Genomic DNA, 23477 nt, shown 5'->3' with positions numbered 1-23477 from the left:
TTCTTCTCAAGTACACAAAGAACACTCTTAGGATAAAGCATACACTAGGCCAAAAAACTAGTCTTAATAAACTTAAGACTGAAATCATATCAAGCATCTTTTCCAACTACAATGGGATGAAACTAGAAGTCAAAACTAGACAGAGGATGGATGGCATCACCGACTCAGTGGACATGGGTTTGAGTAGACTCTGGGAGTTGGCGAAGGACAGGAAGGCCTGGCGTGCTACAGTCCATGGGGTCGCAAAGAGTCAGACATGACTCAGTGACTGAACTGAAACTGAGAAGTCGATTAAAAGAAAACTGGGACATTCACAAACATGTGATGATTTTAAAAGGCACTGAAAAACCAACAGGTAAAAGAAGAAACCAAAAAGGATATGAGAGAATACGGTGCACTTTGCAATCAGCTCACCTCATGGCCCAGTGCCTCAGCTGCTGTCCACGGCAGGTTCCACCTGGGAGCCTGATATTTCTGGAAGCTCTAGGTGGAGTTCCAGGAGCTGAGGGGGACCAGTGGCCACTACTGAAGCATAAAGAAGCGATCAGGCAAGAGCCCCTTAAGATTTCTCACTTTTCTTAAGATTACTGACATAACCCTTTTAGTAAAATGGAAGTTCATATAGGCATTGCAGAGGCAGCTGTTTTAAATAGATCCCCAAGAGGCCAGCAAGATAGCAAAGAAGGATGTAAGCTCATCCCTTCTTACAAAAACACCAATATTACAACTAACTCCTGAACAACCACCAACAAAAAAAATCCTGGAACCTACCAAAAAAGATACCCTGCACCCAAAGACAAAGAAGAAGTCATAACAGCAAAGTATGGGGGCACAATCACAATCAAATCAAATTGCATTCCCACTGGATGGATGACAAACCGGCAAATAATTCTGACAGGAGTGAAAGTCCTAAGCTCAACATCTGGCTTCCTAGCCTGGGGGTCTGGCAACGGGAGGAGGAACCCCCAGAAAATCTGGCTTTCAAGGCCAGCAGGGTTTGATCACAGGAATTCTATAGGATTGTGGGAAATAGGAACTGTACTTTTGGAGGGTACACACAAGCTCTAGTGCACAGCGGGACCCAAGGAAAAAAAAGTGGTGACCTCATAAGAACCTGGGCCAGATCTACATGCTAGTATTAGAGGGTCTCCAGCAGAGGTGGGGTGGGGCGCTGGCTGTGGCTCACTGCAGGGACAAAGACTCTGGCAGCTATAGCTCTGACGAGTACTCACTGGCATGAACCCTCCTGGAAGCCATCATTTCCCCTCAAAACCTAGCTTCATCCCAAAGCCTATATATAGGTACCAATGCTAGGACACCTCAGGCCAAACAACCAAAAAGGAGGAAACACACCCCTCAGCATCAGTGGGCAGGCCATGGTCAGGAAGACTTTAAGCAGCCGCCCTTCAGATTCCACAGAGAAATCAAAAGCTTTACAGACAAACAAAAGCTAAGAGAATTCAGCAGTATCAGGCCAGCTTTCCAACAAACATTAAAGGAAATTCTCTAAGTGGAAAAGAAAAGGCAACTACCAGAAATAAGAAAATTACAATGAGAGAGTTCATCGGTAAAGGCAGACATAAAGCAAAAGTAGGAAATCATTTGGACAAAAATATAATATCAAAACCAGCAATTGTGAGAAAAGCAGAGCACAAAAGCAGGATATTGGAGATGCATTTGAACTTAAAAGACCAACAACTTAAAACAATCTTGTTTATATATATACTATTACATCAAATCCTTATGGTAACCACACACCAAAAATCTACAATAGATACATACACAAAAAAAGGAAAAGGAATCCACACACAACACTGAAATTAGACATCAAGTCACAAGAGAACAAAAAAGGAAGGGAAGGAAAAAGACCTATAAAAACAAATCCGAAGCAATTAAGAAAATGGCAGTGGGAAAATACAAACTGACAATTACCTTAAATGTATAAGCATTAAATGCTACAACCAAAAGACATAGTCTGAGGGAATGAGTATAAAAACAAGACCTGTATATATTCTGTTTACAAGAGACCCACTTCAGGTCTAGGGACACATACAGATTGAAAGTGAAGGAATGAAAAAGATATTCCATGCAAGTGGAAATCAAAAGAAAGCTAGAGTAGCAATACTCATATCATACAAAATAGACTTTAAAATACAGACTGTTATAAAAGACAAAGAAGTACACTAAATAATGACCAGGGGATTAATGTAAGGAGGTGATATAATGATTGTAAATATGTATGTACCCAACAGAGGAGCATCGCAATATATAAGGCAAATACTGACAGCCATTAAAGAAGAAATGAACAGTAACACAATAATAGTAACAAAAGTGGGGACCTTTAATACCTCACTTTCATCAATGGGCAGATCATCCAGAGAGAAGATCAATAAGGAAACGCTGGCCTTAAATGACACATTAGATCAGACGGATTTAATGGATATGTATAGAGCAATCCAAACAAAAGCAGCAGGATACACACTCTTCTCAAGTGCACAGGGAACATTCTCCAGGACTGAGCACATGCTAACCTTTTACCACAAAGCAAGCCTCAGTAAATTTAAGAAAAAAGAAATCTTATCAACCATCTTTTCTAATCACAAAGCTATGAGATTAGAAATCAACTACAAGAAAAAAACTATAAGAAACATCAGCAAAAGCACTTCTAAGAGGGAAGTTTACAGCAATGCAGTCTTACCTCGGGAAATAAGGAAAATCTCAAACAACCTAACCTTACATGTAAAACAACTAGAGAAAGAACAAACAAAATCCAAAGATATTAAAAGGAAAGAAACCATAAAGATCAGAACAGAAAAAAATGAAATAGAGGCAAAGAAAACAACAGAAAAGATCAATGAAACTAAAAGCAGGCTCTTTGAAAAGATAAACCAAGACTCATCAAGAAAAAAAGGGAGAGGACTCAAATCAATAAAATTAGAAATGAAAAAGGAGGCGTTGCCACAAAAACCACAGAAACACAAAGATCATAAGAGACTACTACAAGCAATTATATGCCAATAAAATGGACACCCTAGAACTAATAAACAAATTCTTAGAAAGGCACAACCTTCCTAGACTGAATGAGGAAGAAACAGAAAATATGAACAGGCCAATTACAAGTACTAAAATTGAAAGTGTGATATAAAAACTCCCAAGAAACAAAAGTCCAGGACCAGATGACATCACAGGTGAATTTTATCTAACATTTAGAGAAGAGTTAATACCTATCCTTCTGAAAGTATTCCAAAAAATTGCAGAGGAAGGAATACTCCCAAATTCGTTCTATGAAGCCACCATCATTCTGATACAAAAACCAGACACAGACACCGAAAATAAATAAATAAAACTACAGGCCAATATCATTGATTAACGTAGACACAAAAATCCTCAACAAAATACAAGCAATCCAAATCCAACAATACATTAAAAGAATTATACACCATAATCAAGTGGGACTTATCCCAGGGATGCAAGGATTTTTTCATCTGCAAATCAATCAATGTGATACACCACATTAACAAGTTGAAGAATAAATATTATATGATCATCTCAAAACCTGCAGAAAAGGCTTTTGACAAAATTCAACACCCATGTATGACAAAATTTCTCCAGAAAGTGAGCAAAGAGGGAACACACCTCAACATAATAAAGGCCATATATGACAAATCAACAGCAAATATCATACTCAACTATAGAAAACTGAAAGCATTTTCTGTAAGATCAGGAAAAAAGACAAGGATTCCACTCTTGCCACTATTATTTAACATAGCTTTGGAAGTCCTAGCCACAGCAGTCGGAAAAGAAAAAGAAATAAAAGAAATTCAGATTGGAAATGAAGTAAAACTGTCGCTGTTTGCAGATGACGAACAGTCTGTTTGTTGCATCTGTTTGCAGATGACACAATATGGCACATAGAAAATCCTAAAGATCCCACCAGAAAACTACTAGGGCTCATCAATGGATTCAGTAAAGCTGCTGCTGCTAAGTCGCTTCAGTCGTGTCCGACTCTGTGCGACCCCATAGATGGCAGCCCACCAGGCTCCCCCGTCCCTGGGATTCTCCAGGCAAGAACACTGGAGTGGGTTGCCATTTCCTTCTCCAATGCGTGAGAGTGAAAAGTGAAAGTGAAGTCGCTCAGTCGTGTCCGAGCCTCAGCGACCCCATGGACTGCAGCCCACCAGGCTCCTCCGTCCATGGGGTTTTCCAGGCAAGAGTACTGGAGTGGGGTGCCATCGCCTTCTCCATCAGTAAAGCTACAGGATACAAAATAAATATACAGAAATCTGTTGCATTTCCATACACCAACAATAGTGATCAGAAAGAGAAATGAAAGAAACAATCCCATTTACAACTGCATCAAAAAGAATAAAAGTACCTAGGAATGAGTCTACCTAAGAAGACAAAATATATGTACTTAGAAAACTTTGAGATGCTAATGATGGCACAAATCAAAGAAGACACAAACAGATGGATAGATACACCACATTCTTTCACTGGAGGAATCAATACTGTCAAAGTGACTATACTAGCCAAGGGAATCTACAGATTCAAGGCAATACCCATTAAATTACCAATGGCATTTTTCACAGAACTAAAACATAAAATCTTAAAGTTTGTATGGAGACACAAATGACCATGAATAGCCAAAGCAATCTTGAGAAAGAAAAAGAGAGCTGGAGGAACTAGGCTCCCTGACTTCAGACTATACTACAAAGCTGCAGTGATTAAAACAGTATTATACTAGCACAAGAACAGAAATATAGATCAATGGAAAAGGACAGAAAGCCCAGCAATAAACTCACACACCTATGGCCAATAATCTTTGACAAAAGAGGCAAGACTGTACAATAGAGTAAAGACAGTCTCTTCAATAAATGATGCTGTGAAAACTGGACAGCTATATGTAAAAAAATGAAATTAGAACTTTCTTTAACACCACACACAAAAATAAACTGAAAATGGATTAAAGACCTAAATGTAACACCAGATACTATAAAACTCTTAGAGGAAAACATGGCAGGCCACCCTTTGACATAAATTGGGCAATCAGTAAGAAATGAATAACATCAGTTCAGTTCAGTTCAGTAGCTCAGTCGGGTCCAACTCTTTGCGACCCCATGAATTGCACCACGACAGGCCTCCCTGTCCATCACCAACTCCCGGAGTTTACCCAAACTCATGTCCATCGAGGCGGTGATGCCATCCAGCCATCTCATCCTCTGTAGTCCCCTTCTCCTCCTGCCCCCAATCCCTCCCAGCATCAGAGTCTTTTCCAATGAGTCAACTCTTCTCAGGAGGTGGCCAAAGTACTGGAGTTTCAGCTTCAGCATCAGTCCTTCCAAAGAACACCCAGGACTGATCTCCTTTAGGATGGACTGGTTGGATCCTTGCAGTCTAAGGGACTCTCAAGAGTCTTCTCCAATACCACAGTTCAAAAGCATCAATTCCTCAGCACTCAGCTTTATTCACAGTCCAACTCTCACATCCATACATGACTACTGGAAAAACCATAACCTTGATTAGATGGACCTTTGTTGGCAAAGTAATGTCTCTGCTTTTGAATATGCTATCTAGGTTGGTCATAACTTTTCTTCCAAGGAGTAAGCGTCTTATAATTTCATGGCTGCAATTACCATCTGCAGTGATTTTGGAGCCCAAAAAATGAAGTCTGACACTGTTTCCCCATCTATTTGCCATGAAGTGATGGGACCAGATGCCATGATAACATACAAACTACCAATACGGCACCATGAGGAAACAGGAAATCTGCACGATCAATTACTAGTAAGGACACTGAATTACTAATTAAATTTTTTCCCATAAAACAAAAGTCCAGGACAAGATGCTTCCATTGGTGAAATCTACCAAACATTGATATTAGAATTAACACCAATACTTCCCAAACTCTTCCAAAAAGCAGAAGAGAATGGGACATTTCCAAACTCATTTTCTGTGGCCAGCATTATCCTGATACCAAAACCAGGCAAAGACACTACAAGAACATAAAATTAGAAGCCAGTACCCCTGGTGACTATAGATGCAAAAATATCAGCAAACCAATTTTAACAGTACATTAAAAATACCATAATCAACTAGGATTTATTCCAGGGATGCAAGTATGGTTCACTGTCCACACAGAAACCAATGTGACACATTACACTAACAAAATGATGATAAAAAAAAATCATGTGATCATTTTAATATATATAGAAAAAGCATTTGACAAAATTCAACATCTATTTATGCTAAAAACTCTCAATACATATAGGTAGAAAGAATGAACCTCAAACATAATGAAAGCCATATATGATAACCTCACAGCTAACATCATACTTAACAGGAAAAGCTCAATGTTTTACCTCTAAGATAAAGAACAGGAACAAAAATAAGGATGCTTACTCTCAACACTTTTATTCAAAACAGTACTGAAAATCCAAGTCAGAACAATGAGGCGGGAAAAAGAAATAAAAAGCATCTAAACTGGAAAGGAAGAAGTAAAATTGTCTCTATCTGCAAATGACATGATATAATACATAAAAAACTACAATGTCCTCACCAAAAAAATGTTGTTCAGTTGCTCAGTTGTGCCTGACTCTGTGACCCAATGGACAGCAGCATACCAGGTTTCACAATCTCCCAGAGTTTGCTCAAACTCCATGTCCATTGAGTCAGTGATCCCATCCAACCATTCTGTCCTCAGAGAGCAGACAGAATGAGAAGTGCTAGATACAATAAACACATACAGTTAAGTTGCAAGGTACAAAATCAACAAACAAAATTCTGTTGTGTTTATACATAAACAATGAGCTAACAGAAAGAAACATTAAGAAAACAATCCCATTTATAATCACAACCAAAAGAATAAAAAGCCTAAGAATAAATATAACCAAGGAGGTGAAAGACCTATTTACTGAAAACTGTAAGACACTGCTGAAAAAGACTGCAGACACAAGTAAATGGAAAGCTATTCCATGCTCACAGATTGGAAGAATTACCTACACTGTGAAAATGTCCACACAACCCAAAGAAATACATAGATTCAATGTGATCCCTATCAAAATTCCAATGGCATTTTTACAAAAAGAATTCTAAAATGCATATGGAACTACAGAAGACCTCAAAAATCCAAAACAATTTGAGAAAGAAGACCAAAGCTGGAGGCCTCACACTCCCTGATTTGAAACTATTTTACAAAGCTATACTAACCAAAATGCTATGGTGCTGGCATAAAGACACACAGATGAACAGAACAGAATAGAGAGCCCAGAAATTAACCCATGTATATGTTGTCAGTTAATTTAAGACAAAAAGGCCAAGACTATATACTGGGGAAAGGACAGTCTTTTCAATAAATCATGTTAGGGAAACTGTACACCCACATGCAAAAAATGAAACTGGACCTCTACACACACAAAAAAAACTCAAAATGGATTAAAGATTTGAATGTTAAGACCTGAAATCACAAAACTTCTAGAAGAAAACCTAGGCTGTAAGCTCCATGACATCTGTTTTGGTGATGATGTTTTGGATTTGACATCAAAGGCAAAAGCATCAAAAGCAAAAATAAACAAGTTAGACTATATCAAATTAAAAAGCTTCTGCACAGCAGAGAAACTGCCAACAAAATGAAAAAGCAACCCACCAAATGGGAGAAAATATTTGCAAATCATATATCTGATAAAGAGTTAATAATCAAAGAATTCATACAACTCAACAGCAAAGAACAAACAACTTGACTTTAAAAAAGGACAGAGTATCTGAAAAGACTTTCTATTTCCTTAGAAGACACACAGATGACCAATAAGTAATTGAAGATATGCTCAACATCGCTAATCATCAGGGAAATGCTTCTTAAAACCACAATAAAACACACACACACACAATGGGATATCATTTCACACCTGTTAGAATGATTAGAATTTAAAAAAAGGCAACAAACAAGTGCTAGTGAAGATATTGAAAAAAAGAAACCCTATAGCACTACTGGTGGGAATATAAACTTGTACAGCCACTCTGGGAAACAGTATGGCAATTCTTCAAAAAATTAAAAATGCAACGACTGTACAATCTAGCAATTCTACCTCTGAGTATTTATCCAAAGGAAATGAAAATAGGATATTGAAGAGATACCTGCACTTTCATGCTCACTATAGCATTAACTCCAGTAGCCATGATATGAAAACAACCTAAGTGTCCATAAGCAGGTGAATGAATAGATAAGATGTGATATATGAATGTACAGAACACTATTTAACCATGAATAAAAAGGAAATCCTTTAATTTACAACAATATGGAGGAACTTGAACGCATTATGCTAAGTAAGGGAAACCAGACAAAGACAAATACCACATGGTACCACTTATACATAAGATCTAAAAAAACAACAAACAAAAAATCCCACTCAAACTCACATACTCAGATAGTGGAAGCGTGGTTGTCAGGGCCTCGGGAGTGTGGAAAGTAGGGAAAGGTCAGTAAAAGTGTACACTTTCAATTATAAGATGAATAAGGTCTGAGGATCAATATAAACAGGGCTCCCCTGATGGTTCAGTGTTAAAGAACCCACCCACCAATGCAGGAGACACAGGGTCGGGAAGATTCCCCTGGAGAAGGAAATGGCAACCCACTCCAGTACTCTTGCCTCTCTGAGAATCCCATAGACAGAGGAGCCCGGTGGGCTACAGTCCATGGAGTGGGAAAAGAGTTGGACACAACTTAGGGACTAAGCAACAACAGTCAATACAAACATAGTGATTACCAATGATAACGCCATGATATAATTTACCTTTGCTTTCAGAGTAAAGCTTTAATGTTCTCACACACACAATAAATGAGGTGATGGATGCTTTCATTAACTCAATGGCGGGAATCCTTTAAATATCTTACAATTTTTTTATATCAGTTATGCCTCAATAAGGCTGTAAACAAAAACTATGAAGACCACGAAGAATGAGAAAAGCCTGAAAAGCTATCACAGACCAGAGGTTGACTAAGGACACACGACAACTGAACGCAATGGATTACCTTGCATTGGATCCTAGAACAGAAAAAGGTCATTAAAAACTGGTGAAATTCTGATGAAATCTGGAGTTTGAAATTTATTATAATCCTAAACGAAACTGAAATTGGGGTGAGGGATGTATAAGAAACACCTCTACTATCTGTACAACTTTTCCATAAATCTAGTTATTCCAAAATAAAAGTTTATTTTTCAAAAAAAAAAAAAAAAAGATGTATCTGGAATCTTATAGGACAGATTTTAAGCAATGTGTGCACAAATCATGGATTGCAGCAAAAAGATCTTAGGGAATGAAAAAAATCTGGAAACAGATAAGTCAGGAAGTCATGGTAGGAGATTCTTAATGATCAAGAGTGGCAGGTCTTTAAGGAGATTTTGGCAGTTTTGACACATTCCCTGCCATAAAGTATCTTACAGTCTCTGACTGACTGTACTCTGCCAAAACAGGGCAGAGGCTAAGTGATGAACCAGCAGATTTAGGCATGGCAAAAAGTTAGACCATGGTACTTGTGAAACTTTAAAAGTTAATATTCTCCTTGACTAATAAAAACCAAGATATATAGATATAAAAAACAAAAAAAATCATGTAAACAATAACATTAGATACTGGAATAGGCCACTAAAGTGGCCATAAAACTCTCACGTCCCAAGTCTTAAAAAGAATGGACAGAATCTCAAATAAACTAAAGATGGTTTAGAGGCAGCCTTGTCTGTTATCTTCTCCAGCTAACATTTAACCATAACACTTCTTAGGAGTTTCTCATGGAGCTTCTGGTGTTTCTTCCCACTGAACTCATCTTACATTTAACATCTTACCATTTATCTGTCAAGTAGGACATGCTACCTTATTCTTTCACTTGTGTATAAGCCCCACCCGCCCTGCTAAGGACATGTTAATTCATTCACTCTTTCAATAATCACGTCAGTCAACACTGGAGGTCTACCAGGCATTATGAAGGGCATTAGAAGTACACCATTAATGGGACCACATAAAGGTGTATTTTACTGGACTTTAGGTTTAGAAGTGAAAACATTTAAGCTGAGTTCTGAAAAAGTAGATCATAAACAACCTGATGTCAAAGGCCCAGTCCCAGACATTTGAATTTTCTCAAGCCTTGAGCTCAGCTCCTTGAAGAGAGCAGAAATTGGAGTTTGTTAACTATGATCATAATATTGATACTATTAACAATACTGATACTATTGAATCAAGATAATAACAATGGCTTGGATCCAAGATTCCAAAATGAGGAAGGCAGAACTCCAACTCTCAAGATGTTATTGACATTTTCCCCATTGATGCTTGAATCCATCATATCAATCACAATTTCCGTGACATGCTGGCACTCAATAAATATTTGCTGAATTGATGAGCTTTCTCAGACTCCTCACATCCAGTCAAGCACCAAGTCCCAAGAACTCTTTTTGCTTTTGTAATAAGGCTGTTTCACTTTATTATCCTTCGAGTGTTTACTGGAGTAGCACTTTTGGTGGGGTGGTGTGTGCCGCAGGCTTGTGGGATCTCAGTTCCTCAACCCAGATGGAACCCTGGTCCACTTAATGAAAGCACCAAATCTTAACCACTAGATGACAAGGGATCTCTCCCCAATGAATGCTTATCTTCAGAATATTTCTTGCATCTGTTCTCCAATTTTTCTACTTGCCACCACATTCTTTTGTTACTTTCCAGCTCTACCACTAAAAGAGACTTTACACTGGTCCCCTCCTCCAGGCTCTTCTTCCTCAACACTGCAAGCCACCACCAGGTTTTCTGAATAAGTACCTACTAAAATATCTCCTGTTTGCTTACAGAAAAGCTGAGCATTATCAGCTTACAATTCCAGTTCTCAAGTCTCCCTGGTCTTGTCCTTACCTACCACTGTCTTCACACCCAACACTCCCTTAAACAAACCCGTCCTCCAGTCACACTTGTCATACTTCCAGTCTTTTTCTCCCCAAGATTCCACTCAAAAGCCTTGGTTCAGGCTGTTCCTACATTCAGCAGCTCTTGTTCCTAGGCTCCTTAATGTAAAGTAAAGTGAAAGTTGCTCAGTCGTGTCCAACTCTTTAAGACCCCATGAACTGTACTGTCCAAGGAATTCTCCAGGCCTGAATACTGGAGTGGGTAGCCTTTCCCTTCTCCAGGGGATCTTCCCAACCCAGGGATTAAACCCAGGTCGCCAGCATTGCAGGCGGATTCTTTACTGCATGAGCCACCAGGGAAGCCCTAAAGCCCAATAAAAAACTTTGCCTCGAGTGAAGATTTCTTTAACCATATTTGTGTATAGTGTGAAAAAGAAACCACTTTTTTTTTTTAATATAGATATATGACAACACCATTTTTTATAAAAGACCATCTTTTCCCCTCTGTGCTTCTATGCTGGCCACTTTTGTCATAAATCAAGAACCTATCAATAATAAAGTATACACAGGTCCGTTTCTATACTCTCTTGATCTATTCATTTACCCTGCACCAATACCACACTGCTTAATTAATCTAGATTTGCTATCTGGAACGTTGACCAACTTTGTTCTTCATCAAGATTCTCTTAGCTATTCTTGGCCTTTTGCATTTTCATATAAATTTTAAAATCACTTTCAACAAATACAAACTTGCTGGGATTTTAATTAGAATTACACAGATCAATCTGGGAGAGAATTAAAAAGAGATCTTATCAGCCTCCTTAAATATTTGATCTTGTTATGCCAATGTAAATGGTAACAGTTTTTAGTTTTATTTTGTAATGTTTTTTTCCTAATTTAATTTGCATAGTAACTTTTTATTCAGTGGCCATGATGAATTCAGTGACATTACTAATTCATTAAGTGTAGCTGTAGTTTATTTTGTTCAGATATATAGAATAATGTCTTCTACTAATAATGACAATTTTACTATTTCCTTCTGAATTCTTACTCTTACTTTATTGCATTGGTTATGACCTTCTGTACAATGCTGAATAGATGTAATGATGGTAGACATCCATGCCTCAGTATCCAGGAAGGTATTTTTAAGTACTTCACCATTAACTTTAGAGTTAATAAAGTTAACTACACAGTTTCTTCATCTTTTTAAAGAAACTCTTTATCAGAATAATGAAGTTTCCTTTTATTTCCAATTTATTGAGAATTTTGTCATACCTGTGTATAGAATCTCAACAAACACTTTTACTTCATTTATTTACAGGTTTATTTTCATTTTTAATGTGATAAATTAGATTGACTTTCAACTTTTATATCAACTTTGCATTACTAGAATAAATTTAACTTTGTTACAATATGTAATCAGTATATCACAAGATTCCTTGCCTATTTTAACCTTGTCTAAACTAAGTCCTTTGAAGATAGTTTTTCGCTACTTTGCATTTTTCTGCATTATTCATAACACTGTATTCATATTATAACTGTATTTATAAAAACTGTAAGCAGCTTCAGATCAGAACAGATCAGTCACTCAGTCGTGTCCGACTCTTTGCAACCCCATGAATAGCAGCACGCCAGGACTCCCTGTCCATCACCAACTCCCGGAGTTTACCCAAACTCATGTCCATCGACTCGGTGATGCCATCCAGCCATCTCATCCTCTGTCGTCCCCTTCTCCTCCTGCCCCCAATCCCTCCCAGCATCAGAGTCTTTTCCAATGAGTCAACTCTTCGTATGAGGTGGCCAAAGTACTGGAATTTCAGCTTTAGCATCATTCCTTCCAAAGAAATCCCAGGGCTGATCTCCTTCAGAATGGACTGGTTGGATCTCCTTGCAGTCCAAGGGACTCTCAAGAGTCTTCTCCAACACCACAGTTCAAAAGCATCAATTCTTTGGCACTCAGCCTTCTTCACAGTTCAACTCTCACATCCATACATGACCACAGGAAAACCCATAGCCTTGACTAGACGGACCTTTGTTGGCAAAGTAATGTCTCTGCTTTTGAATATGCTATCTAGGTTGGTCATAACTTTCCTTCCAAGGAGTAAGCGTCTTTTAATTTCATGGCTGCAGTCACCATCTGTAGTGATTTTGGAGCCCAGAAAAATAAAGTCTGACACTGCTTCCACTGTTTTCCCATCTATTGCCCATGAAGTGATGGGACCAGATGCCATGATCTTTGTTTTCTGAACGTTGAGCTTTAAACCAACTTTTTCACTCTCCACTTTCACTTTCATCAAGAGGCTTTTGAGTTCCTCTTCACCTTCTGCCATAAGGGTGGTGTCAACTGAATATCTGAGGTTATTGATATTTCTCCCGGCAATCTTGATTCCAGTTTGTGTTTCTTCCAGTCCAGCATTTCTCATGATGTACTCTGCATAGAAGTTAAATAAACAGGTGACAATATACAGCCTTGACGAACTCCTTTTCCTATTTGGAACCAGTCTGTTGTTCCATGCCCAGTTCTAACTGTTGCTTCCTGACCTGCATACAAATTTCTCAAGAGGAATATCAGGTGGTCTGGTATTCCCATCTCTTCCAGAATTTTCCACAGTTTATTGTGATCCACACAGTCAAAGGCTTTGTTTGGCATAGTCAATAAAGCAGAAATAGATGTTTTTCTGGAACTCTCTTGCTTTTTCCATGATCCAGCAGATGTTGGCAGTTTGATCTCTGGTTCCTCTGCCTTTTCTAAAATCAGCTTGAACATCAGGAAGTTCACGGTTCACATATTGCTGAAGCCTGGCTTGGAGAATTTTGAGCAGTACTTTACTAGCGTGTGAGATGAGTGCAATTGTGCGATAGTTGGAGCATTCTTTGGCATTGGAATGAAAACTGGCCTTTTCCAATCCTGTGGCCACTGCTGAGGTTTCCAAATTTGCTGGCATATTGAGTGCAGCACTTTCACAGCATCATCTTTCAGGATTTGGAATAGCTCAACTGGAATTCCATCACCTCCACTAGCTTTGTTCGTAGTGATGCTTTCTAAGGCCCACTTGACTTCACATTCCAGAATGTCTGGCTCTAGGTCAGTGATCACACCATTGTGATTATCTGGGTCATGAAGATCTTTTTTGTACAGTCCTTCTGTGTATTCTTGCCATCTCTTCTTAATATCTTCTGCTTCTGTTAGCTCCATACCATTTCTGTCCTTTATCGAGCCCATCTTTGCATGAAATGTTCCTTTGGTATCTCTGATTTTCTTGAGGAGATCTCTAGTCTTTCCCATTCTGTTGTTTTCCTCTATTTCTTTGCATTGATCGCTGAAGAAGGCTTTCTTATCTCTTCTTGCTATTCTTTGGAACTCCGCATTCAGATGTTTATATATTTCCTTTTCTCCTTTGCTTTTCGCTTCTCTTCTTTTCACAGCTATTTGTAAGCATCTTAAGGGAGGGCAAATACTTGTTTTGGTCTTTGTATACTCTCTACTATTTGAAACACAGTACATATGTCAGATAAATGCTTGTTGAGTCAAAGTCCTCGTAATCTCCTAACAAGATATCTTTCACATTAAAGTCATTCTCAATAAATATCTGCTGATGATGAGTATGGCAGTGTTTTTTTTTTTTTTTCTTAATTTCAATGAGTCCCATCTTCTCAACTTAATTCCTCATGTTATTACCAGTTACAGACCTAACAACTTGCTGGCAGGAGCAAATTATAGCTCAAGACAGAAAATACTATGTTCACAAGGTTCACTGTCTACTCTAGAGGACAGAAACTCACACTTATCACCCAACTTATATGACATCCAGTCCATGGTACCCGGTCGGGTAGTCCAGCTTGGGCCCACTTCATATGCTAGACATCAGTGAGATTTTCCAATGGACCTACGTCTACCTGAGAAATTTTGCCATGTTCTTCTTATTCTTCAGAAGCCCAGCTTACCAGTTTGATGTGTGATTTTAGAAACTGAGCTCTTTTGTCTCTGTTTCTAAGGAAAAACTTGGGCTTCCCGGATAGCTCAGTTGGTAAAGAATCACCTGCATTGCCGGAGACCTCAGTTTGATCCCTGAGTCAGGAAGATCCCCTGGAGAAGGGCTAGGCTACCCACTCCAGTATTCTGGTCTGGAGAATTCCATGGACTGTATAGTCCATGGGGTCGCAAAGAGTCAGACACAACTAAGCGATTTTCACTTTCACTGAGAAAAATTTAAATGTACATTTTTGGTAAAAAGGTGTCTCTTTCCATCCACTGTGTGGCATTCCAACTGTACCTTGACAGTTATGTTGTATTCTAAACTCCTGCAGTACAATATACATACATATGAATTTGAGGCAATCAGTAACTTTAAAAGTCCCCAATGCAGACACATGAAGCAACACCTATGGGTTTTTACCATAAACTCTATCTCTGCCTAACTGCACCATCTATCAATCAATTCAGTACAAGAACATATCATATATACTATGTTAACAAGCTACTGTCCTGTTCCAGAAGTTAAAAGATTCATCAGACTTCTTGACCTTTGGAGCTAAAACGGAAGAACTGGAAACTGTTACACAGGTGTAAACCTGAGACAGATATAAAAATCTGTGAAAAGAAGTGAAAACTTTCAGAGAAACTAACCATAGGAAATATTTAGTAGCTATTTCATGGAACAAGGGAAGTAAAAGCAATCTTAAGCTCTGTGGTCCTAAGCTTCTCAAGTTAAATATATTTAATATGATATGTCACTGACTGCAATTATGTTAAATCAGTAAGCCAGAGATCAAAGAAGTCAATGTTTCTTCAAAACAAACTCAAATATCAACCCACAGTCCATTAGCCCTTTATAAACATACGCCACGTAAAGTAATGACAAATACAGTAGTGGACACAACGCTGAGCTGCTTCAGAAGATACTCAAGAGACACCCAGACTTTCATTTCTTGACCATGCGTTAGAGAGGTAGGGAATTCTGCCTCAGTCTAGGCTTTCCGTATTCTGTTTACCTACAGTCACAGGAAATAATCCTGGTAAATGTTAATGTTCTTAAATGTTTGCCAGACAAAATTTACCCAGTCTGGCCAAAAATACTATTAACATAAAAAAGGATATTTCCTCCTTGTTTGGTTGGTTGGTTGGTGGATTAGTTGGTTGGTTTTTAATGGTATATTTTAAAGATTCATTCCCTTAGGGTGAACTCTGTCTTCTGGTGCTTGACTGATCTGCTCCATGGAGTATAATTACTTGGACAAATCTGCTCTGTGGGACATAAACGGCATTACGTAATATGAGCCTAGACCACTGTGACCAAGCTTGCACTAATCCATTTATTCTTTGCTCTTTATGTGAATAATTTACTCCAGGAGGAAAGTGTGCACTTGATATTTATTTACTATTCACTGGTAACATAAATTCTATTTAAGTGTGAAAATTCACACTTTGAGGAGTTTTTTTTTTTTTTTTTTTTTTTAAGTGAGGCACTTATTAAACCTTGCAAGATACTAAGGCTCACTATAATATGAACATTAAGGACTCTGGCTTTTACTCTTCACAGTTTCTCTTCTGCTTTCTCTTTGAATTTTAAAAGGGCTTTCTGAGCACCATGCAGCACAAATTTGTGAAGGAAAGCACATATTAGGGATAGGGCAAGGAGTTGGTCTCTACTAGCAGAACCCACAGAGAAAGTAAGAATACGAGTCAGCCTCAGAATGGCCAGGCAGGGAGCAAACAGGGGCCCACTGGCCCAGGCCTGCTGGAAGCTCCATCCTTGTCCTTGTTTTCATGATTGTCAAATCAGCTACAGGGAGGCTGGTGGATCCTGTAATGCCCTTCAGTGCTTCTACCCAGAAGTGATACATCTATTTGACTCATGGTTGTTGTTGGCCAAAGTAAGTTTCCTGGCCAAGGCTTCCTTGAAAGAGGGTGAAGAAGGGGGATTCAACCAAGACCCAAAAGAAGGAGAAAGAGAACACCCATGACTAGCTCGTAACCATGAGACATAAAGCTCTTAGCACAGCATATGGCCCATGTTCAATGTTCAACACACAGAACCTATCAGTATAATTGCTACTCAGGTGTTGCCTAGTGGATCACACACACACTCTACCCAAAAAGCTTCCATATTTTATATCCGAGATCAGCCTGCCTGCATTAGGGGCTTCCCTGGTGGCTCAGATGGTAAAGAATCTGCCTACAATGTAGGAGACCCAGGTTCGATCCCAGGGTTGGGAAGATCTCCTGCAGGAGGAAGCATCAAAACGGGGTCTCCTGCATTGCAGGTGAATCCTTTACCAGCTGAGCTACCAGGGAAGTCCTAAGGAAAATGTTAGGCCCCCAGAAAATGAACTAGAAGCTGGGCAGAAAGACAACTCAATGGGCCCAGGACAGTGAGACAGCCTTACTGACAAAAGGAACCATACACTCTGGGTCCAGATCTAGAATGCAGGCAAAAGTGTTAGTTGCTCAGTTGTGTCCAACTCTTGCAACCCTGTGGACTGTAGTCCACCAGGCTCCTCTGTCCATGGGATTTCTTCCAGGCAAGAATATTTGAGTGGGTTTGCCATTTCCTCCTCTAGGGGATCTTCACAACCCAGGGATCAAAGCTGGGTCTCCTGCATCGTAGGCAGATTCTTTACCATCTGAGCCACTAGGGAAGCCCCTAATGCAGGCAGGCTGATCTCAGATATAAAATGTGGAAGCTTTTTGGGTAGTGTGTGTGTGTGTGATCAGCTAGGCAACACCTGAGTAGCAATTATACCAACAGATTCTGTGTGTTGAACACTGAACATGGGCCATATGCTGTGCTAAGAGCTTTATGTCTCATGGTTATGAGCTAGTCATGGGTGTTCTCTTTCTCCTTCTTTTGGGTCTTGGTTGAATCCCCCTTCTTCACCCTCTTTCAAGGAAGCCTTGGCCAGGAAACTTACTTTGGCCAACAACAACCATGAGTCAAACAGATGTATCACTTCTGGGTAGAAGCAGTGAAGGGCATTACAGAATCCACCAGCTTCCCTGTAGCTGATTTGACAATCATGAAAACAAGGACCAGGATGGAGCTTCCAGCAGTGCAGGGAACTAAGATGTGGAAAATCCCCTTCTGCTATGGATTGGATGTCTGGATGCTTATGTGTCCCCCACTCCACCCCCACCCACTAAATTCATATGCTGAAACCTAATCCTCAATATCCTGGCCTTTAGAGGTGGGGCCTTTGGGAGGTGATTAGATAATAAGCCCACAGGAACAAGGGCTTCCCAGGTGGCCCTAATGGTAAAGAATCCACCTGCCAAAGCAGGAGAGGCAGGAGACATGGGTTTGATCCCGGGAAGATTGGGATCATTGGGAAGATTCCCCTGAAGGAGGAACTGGCAACCCACTCCAGTATTCTTCCCTGGAGAATTCCCATGGACAGAGGAGCCTGGCAGGCTATAGTCCACGAAGTCGCAAAGAGTCGGACATCACCAAGCGACTGAGCATGCAGGCGTGCCACGTGAACAGAATAGTCTTCAGAGAGCTCCTCGACCTCCACCACCACCTGAGGACTCAGCAGAAAGATGGCTACCTATGAACCAGAAACCAGGCCTTACCAGACACCAAATCTGGCTAAGACTTGACCTTGGACTTCCCAGATTCCAGAACTGTGAGAAATAAATGCTTAAAAGGCACCCGGTCTATGGTATTCTGTTATACCAGCCTGAAATAAGACGTGTGCCAACCGGCACAAGTGAGAAGTGTAAGGAAAAAATTCTTCTGTAGTACTGAGCCCCTGCCATAAGGGGACTATCCCTCACTGGAGTACAGACATGGACGGTCTCCTTAAGTCATCTGGTAAACCTGTGACTTCTTACAGAGGACTGTGAGTGTACATCTTGGTCATGGTGAGTCCTTTGCCCAGGACTATCTCACCAGAGCCCTGCTCTTAACCACAATCTGACAAAAGCTAACTGAACAAGCAGGAGAGAAAACAAGACATCCCCATCTCCATAAAAAGCATCAAGAAACCTCTACACACACAACTGGTATAAAGCCAGGCAACTTAGCAGAGTAGCCTCTGCAGCTCTCCCTGCTTGTGAAAAAAAAACAAAAACAAAACAAAAAAAAAAAGAAGTCAATCAAGGCATACATTAATACCACCAAAGGACACCAGCCTAACATAATACTGTGCTCTGAGATAGTCAGACTGTATTAAACAGTGACTCTCAGTGACCCAACCCCAGGAAGGCCTGACAGAGTAGAAGGGTTAGAGTTGGAAAAGCGGCCCTGTGCTTCTCTTGTTTGCCAGATCATAACATTCATTTGTACCTGTGTGTATGCTAAGTCGCTTCAGTCGTGTCTGATTCTCTGTGACCCCATGGACAGTAGTCGACCAGGCTCCTCTGTCCATGGGATTCTCCAGGCAAGAATACTAGAGTGGGTTGGCATGCCCTCCTCTAGGGGATCTTTCTGACTCAGGAGTCAAACCTGGGTCTTCTGCATTGCAGGCAAATTCTTTACCATCTGAGCCACCAAGGAACCTCCATTTGTACATTATACCTAAACTAAATACAGGATCCTACAGAGAGTAAGACTTCCATTGTCTCCCAAACCCAATGCCTTTTAAAGCCATATGAAGTATCAGGCACAACAGGAGGCAAAAGAGTCTAAGAAGCAAGAGCACAGACAAACCCCCAAGATGATAGCTTATGGTGAACCATGTTGGATTCTTGATCCCCAAAGAAGATTTAGCTTTGGAACCAGGGACCAGGCTTGATCACTCAAGAGCTTTTGTATAGCAGAGTTTTATTAAAGTATGAAAAGGGACACAGAAAGCTTCTGACATAGACATCAGAAGGGGGATGGGAAGGACTATTTGAAGCTAATAAGACAACACTCTACACAGGGCCCAGAAATTTTACTTTTTCCTAAAATTTACAAGTAGAATTCAAAATCTAGAATTCATGGTATAAATGTAACTTCCTTGTAGCTTCTAATGATGACTATGAACAGAAGAATTCCCTCACATAAATGGGTATTCATCTTAAGTATCAACCAACCAACACCAGGAATCCAATTGAAAGATGGGTTGAATGTATTCCAATTATCAATCATTCAATTCATGTCACTTTTCTTTTGTCCAACCTTGGGATTAGTCCTATAGCCTGTAAACTAGAAAACGACAGATAAACCATTCTCATTTTTACCAAATTGAGTGGTAATATATTCTCCAGCTGTCACTTTACATAGTGTTATTGACTTTCAGATTAAGCAATGCCTCTGAAGTCTGGACAGAGTCCACACAATGACACATTTCATTTCGGGGAATTCCGTTATTGAGATGACTGAACATGCGATCATTTGAAGCCATAATTTATTTATGCCCTTAATACTGGACTTGCTTTTAAAGCATGAGCAAAGGAACAGTCGGCTGTTTTCATGCATATGATCTCCATTATAATTACTCATTTTTAACATAATAAAAATGGTGGTCATCCATTTGATTAGACAGATCAAAGAGGTCAAACTAGTGTATATCACCCTTGAATTTCATATGATACACTCATCCTAATCTTTCCAACATCTAAATCTGAAGGTGTCACATATGTTCAGAATGCTGTCTATTATAAAGTCAACAATTACATTTTTATGTTTTGCATGGCAATAATGTACTTGAATATATTTGTTATAGGTTTTTAGATTTGTAATTAGAAATTAACTTCAAACTACCTGAAACATCATAGTGTATATAACATAAGATAGCTGAGCCTGAATGCAAATAAAATTACGTTGCTATACTAATTTACTTTTTCATAGCACTTTCATAAATATTATTCATTAAAATGTTTATAGATGTTTCAAAGGGGCAAGAGAACATCACCAAAAATTTCACCAGAAGCAAAGCCCCATTCCTAACTGAAAGCAAGTGTATGTATAACAAAATATCAGAACAGAATATGTTTCATGAAACATATTTGAGGAAGCAAACAAAAATGTGACTTTGATTTAAATAACAAATGAGATAATTTTTCAAAACCAAGTACAAGGCTCTATTTTGGAGCATTTGAGTGAAGAAGAAAGCATAGATCCTTACCTGGAAACAACCAGATCTCACTTTCCTTGGTCTCTAATCCTCAGCAAGTGCTGAGCATTCTATACTCATCCACTAAGGGGAGGCTGCCATGGCCCACTCTGTATGACTTAGTACTTTCAGTGAAAATCTAAAAGTGAGAAACCATCTAAGTATAATATGTGCAATGTCGGCGATTCAAGAAGACAATACTCATAGAAGGTGGCAGTATTGATTTTCAGTAAGAAAATAAAGGAACTACACGAGCTAAAAGCAGAAGCTGCAAATGAACACACATTCAGAGTGAAACAAATGAAGATATACTCTATCAGCATCCTCAGAGTAGACCATTCTCGCTAGTACTAAAATAATAAAACACTACCAGGAGTCAAGTTACAGGAAGGTGCTGTTTGGCCCTTTTTGACTAATAACCACCGGTTCCTTCGCTAATTCTGGAGCTTGCATTTTTAAGCAGACACTGCTGCCTTTCAAACAACTTACATCCTAGCAATCTCCTTCAGTTACTTGCATGGTCTTAAGGATCTGAGACATCCATTTGATGTCAGGAAATTGTCTCTACATACAAGACGACTGCACCCCAACTCAAATCTTTAAACTTCTCTTTCAGGGACTGCATCAGGACCTCAGAGAAAAGGCAAAGACTTTCTTTTAAGATCGGGTAAGAGAAATAGTCTTTTGCCCACTTTCTCCTGGGATGCTAGTTGCTGCTGAAAAGCCCAGAAGAGAAGCCAGAGCGCGGGGGGGAGGGTGGGTTGTTTCGGGGTGGGGGGTGGTCCTTGCGGCGGTAGATGTGTGAGTTCCAGAAGTTCTTATTCTTATCTTTCTACCATAATTGGCGATGTGACCCAAATACAAGGAAACCTTCTCGTTCCATTAACAGACCCAATTTGGATTAAGCAGCTCCGCGGGAAGAAACGACATCCTCCCGGCGGTAGCTAGCTGTTGTGCACTCTTGAGATAATTCTTAGTTTCATGTTAACATTTGGTTAAGGAGATGCTGGTGGGTCAGATTTGACACTGTGAATCCACTAAACCGTTTTAGAAGGACTTTTTCTCTCCCGAATGGCGAGCCCTAGGAGCTCAGCCCCAGCGCCAACACCTTTCCGGTGAAACACGCACTCTTGGGGAGGGGGTCCCGCTCGCCGGCCCCCCATCCTGCAGCGGCGCGCCCGAGAGCTGGGCGACCTGCTCTTTCTTTCGCCGTTTCTCCTTGCAATGTGCAAATTCTTCCCTAGCTGGGTGCAGGTAGACAGGACCGCCACCTGCTCATCCCAGAGGATACGCTGCAGAAAACTCGAATGGATAGTGTGAGGACGCAGGCTGGTCGCCAGCGGCGACAACTTTACAGATTTGTTCATGTTAGTTCTGGACCAGGTATAATAGCCCCCTGAAGACAGGAAGCAAACGCCCCCTCTATAAAGCCCACTACCGTGTCACGCCGGCTCCCTGGAGCCACACTGGGTCAGTTCCCCGTCTTGCTCACCCCGCACAGGCACCCCAGGAACGCACTGCGAATGACGCCCGCCCCCCTCCCCGCAGTGGCAGCCTGGGGAGGTCGAGGTGTGCAGGGACAAGCAGTGCCGGAAGAGAACATCCCCGCCCCTCCCCTCCCCGCAACCCAGTCCTTCCCGGGGCAGGAAAGTGCTGGAGAGGCTCCGGGCTGGCGGAGGACTCGGACGCCCCAGCTCCGAGCGGGGCAGCCGGCGGGGTCCCCGCTCCCGGCTCCGGGGCTGGGGTGCGCGTGCGGCAGGTGCAGGGCCGCGGCCCGGGGAGCGAGCCGCGCTTACGTGCTCCAGCTTGTCTTTCCTCCGGAGCCAGACGCTGGCGCTGTAGTCCTGCTGCTTGACGCTGCTGTAGAAGTTCGCGCCCACTCGGGTCAGGCTCGGCGAGGGCTCCTTGGGGCGGCTTTTCAGCCTCATCTGCTCGAAGCCCTCGTGGGGGGAGGCCGAGAGCCACTCATGCTGCCGGATCTCCATCCTGACATGACCAGACGGCTGCCGGCGCGCAGCGGGCTCGGGATGGGCGTGCGGGAGGCCGGCCGGGGCTGAGGGAGGAGCGAGCGAACGCGGGCCGGGCGCGGGGAGCGCGAGGGAGCCGAGCGCGGGCAGGGCGGGGTGGAGCGGGCGGGGAGGGAGAGGGAGGAGAGGGAGAGGAGGGGAGGAAGATGGGGCAGGAGGGACGCCGCGAGCGAGGCGGAGGCGCGGGGTGCGGGCGCCTGCGGTCCAGGGCTGGCGCTCAGCACACCGGCCCCCGGCGGCACCGATTGGGCCGGGTCGGCTTCGGGCGGAGTGCGGCGGGAGGGGGCGGAGTGCGGCGGGAGGGGCCGCGCGCGCCTGCAGGTTGGCGCAGTGAGGAGGCCGAGGACTGCGAGTCCGGCCGCCGCCCCTCCCGCCGCGCCCAGCCGGGCGGCGGATCTCCCTTCCGTATCCTTTCCTCAGCAGGGCTCGGTCTCTTTCCCTCGGGTTTTTCACTCGAAAGCGAACCGCGCCTGGAGAAGTCAGCACCATCTCCGCGCCCCCTCCCTCCTTGGTACCACCCTGCCCTTCCCCC

The 23477-nt window shown here is 41.4% G+C and overlaps 1 protein-coding gene across 2 annotated transcripts in view; it reads right to left on the bottom strand.

Annotated features, from left to right (window-relative positions):
* Positions 1–23197, bottom strand: part of PLD5 (phospholipase D family member 5) — a 424183-nt gene extending 400986 nt beyond the window's left edge. Inside the window, exon 1 of one of the 2 annotated variants that reach the window (XM_070768103.1) lies at positions 22715–23197. In XM_070768103.1, coding sequence (XP_070624204.1) covers positions 22715–22903 — 189 coding nt within the window. In that variant the 5' untranslated portion in view covers positions 22904–23197. The remainder of the gene's footprint in view (positions 1–22714) is intronic. The other variant, XM_070768106.1, reaches the window with a different exon arrangement.
* Positions 23198–23477: the final 280 nt, after the last annotated feature.

Source organism: Bos indicus, chromosome 16, assembly GCF_029378745.1.
Source record: "Bos indicus isolate NIAB-ARS_2022 breed Sahiwal x Tharparkar chromosome 16, NIAB-ARS_B.indTharparkar_mat_pri_1.0, whole genome shotgun sequence".
NCBI classification, from domain to species: domain Eukaryota; kingdom Metazoa; phylum Chordata; class Mammalia; order Artiodactyla; family Bovidae; genus Bos; species Bos indicus.
The sequence above is the reverse complement of the archived record's forward strand: the minus strand, read 5'-3'. Positions and strand labels throughout refer to the sequence as shown.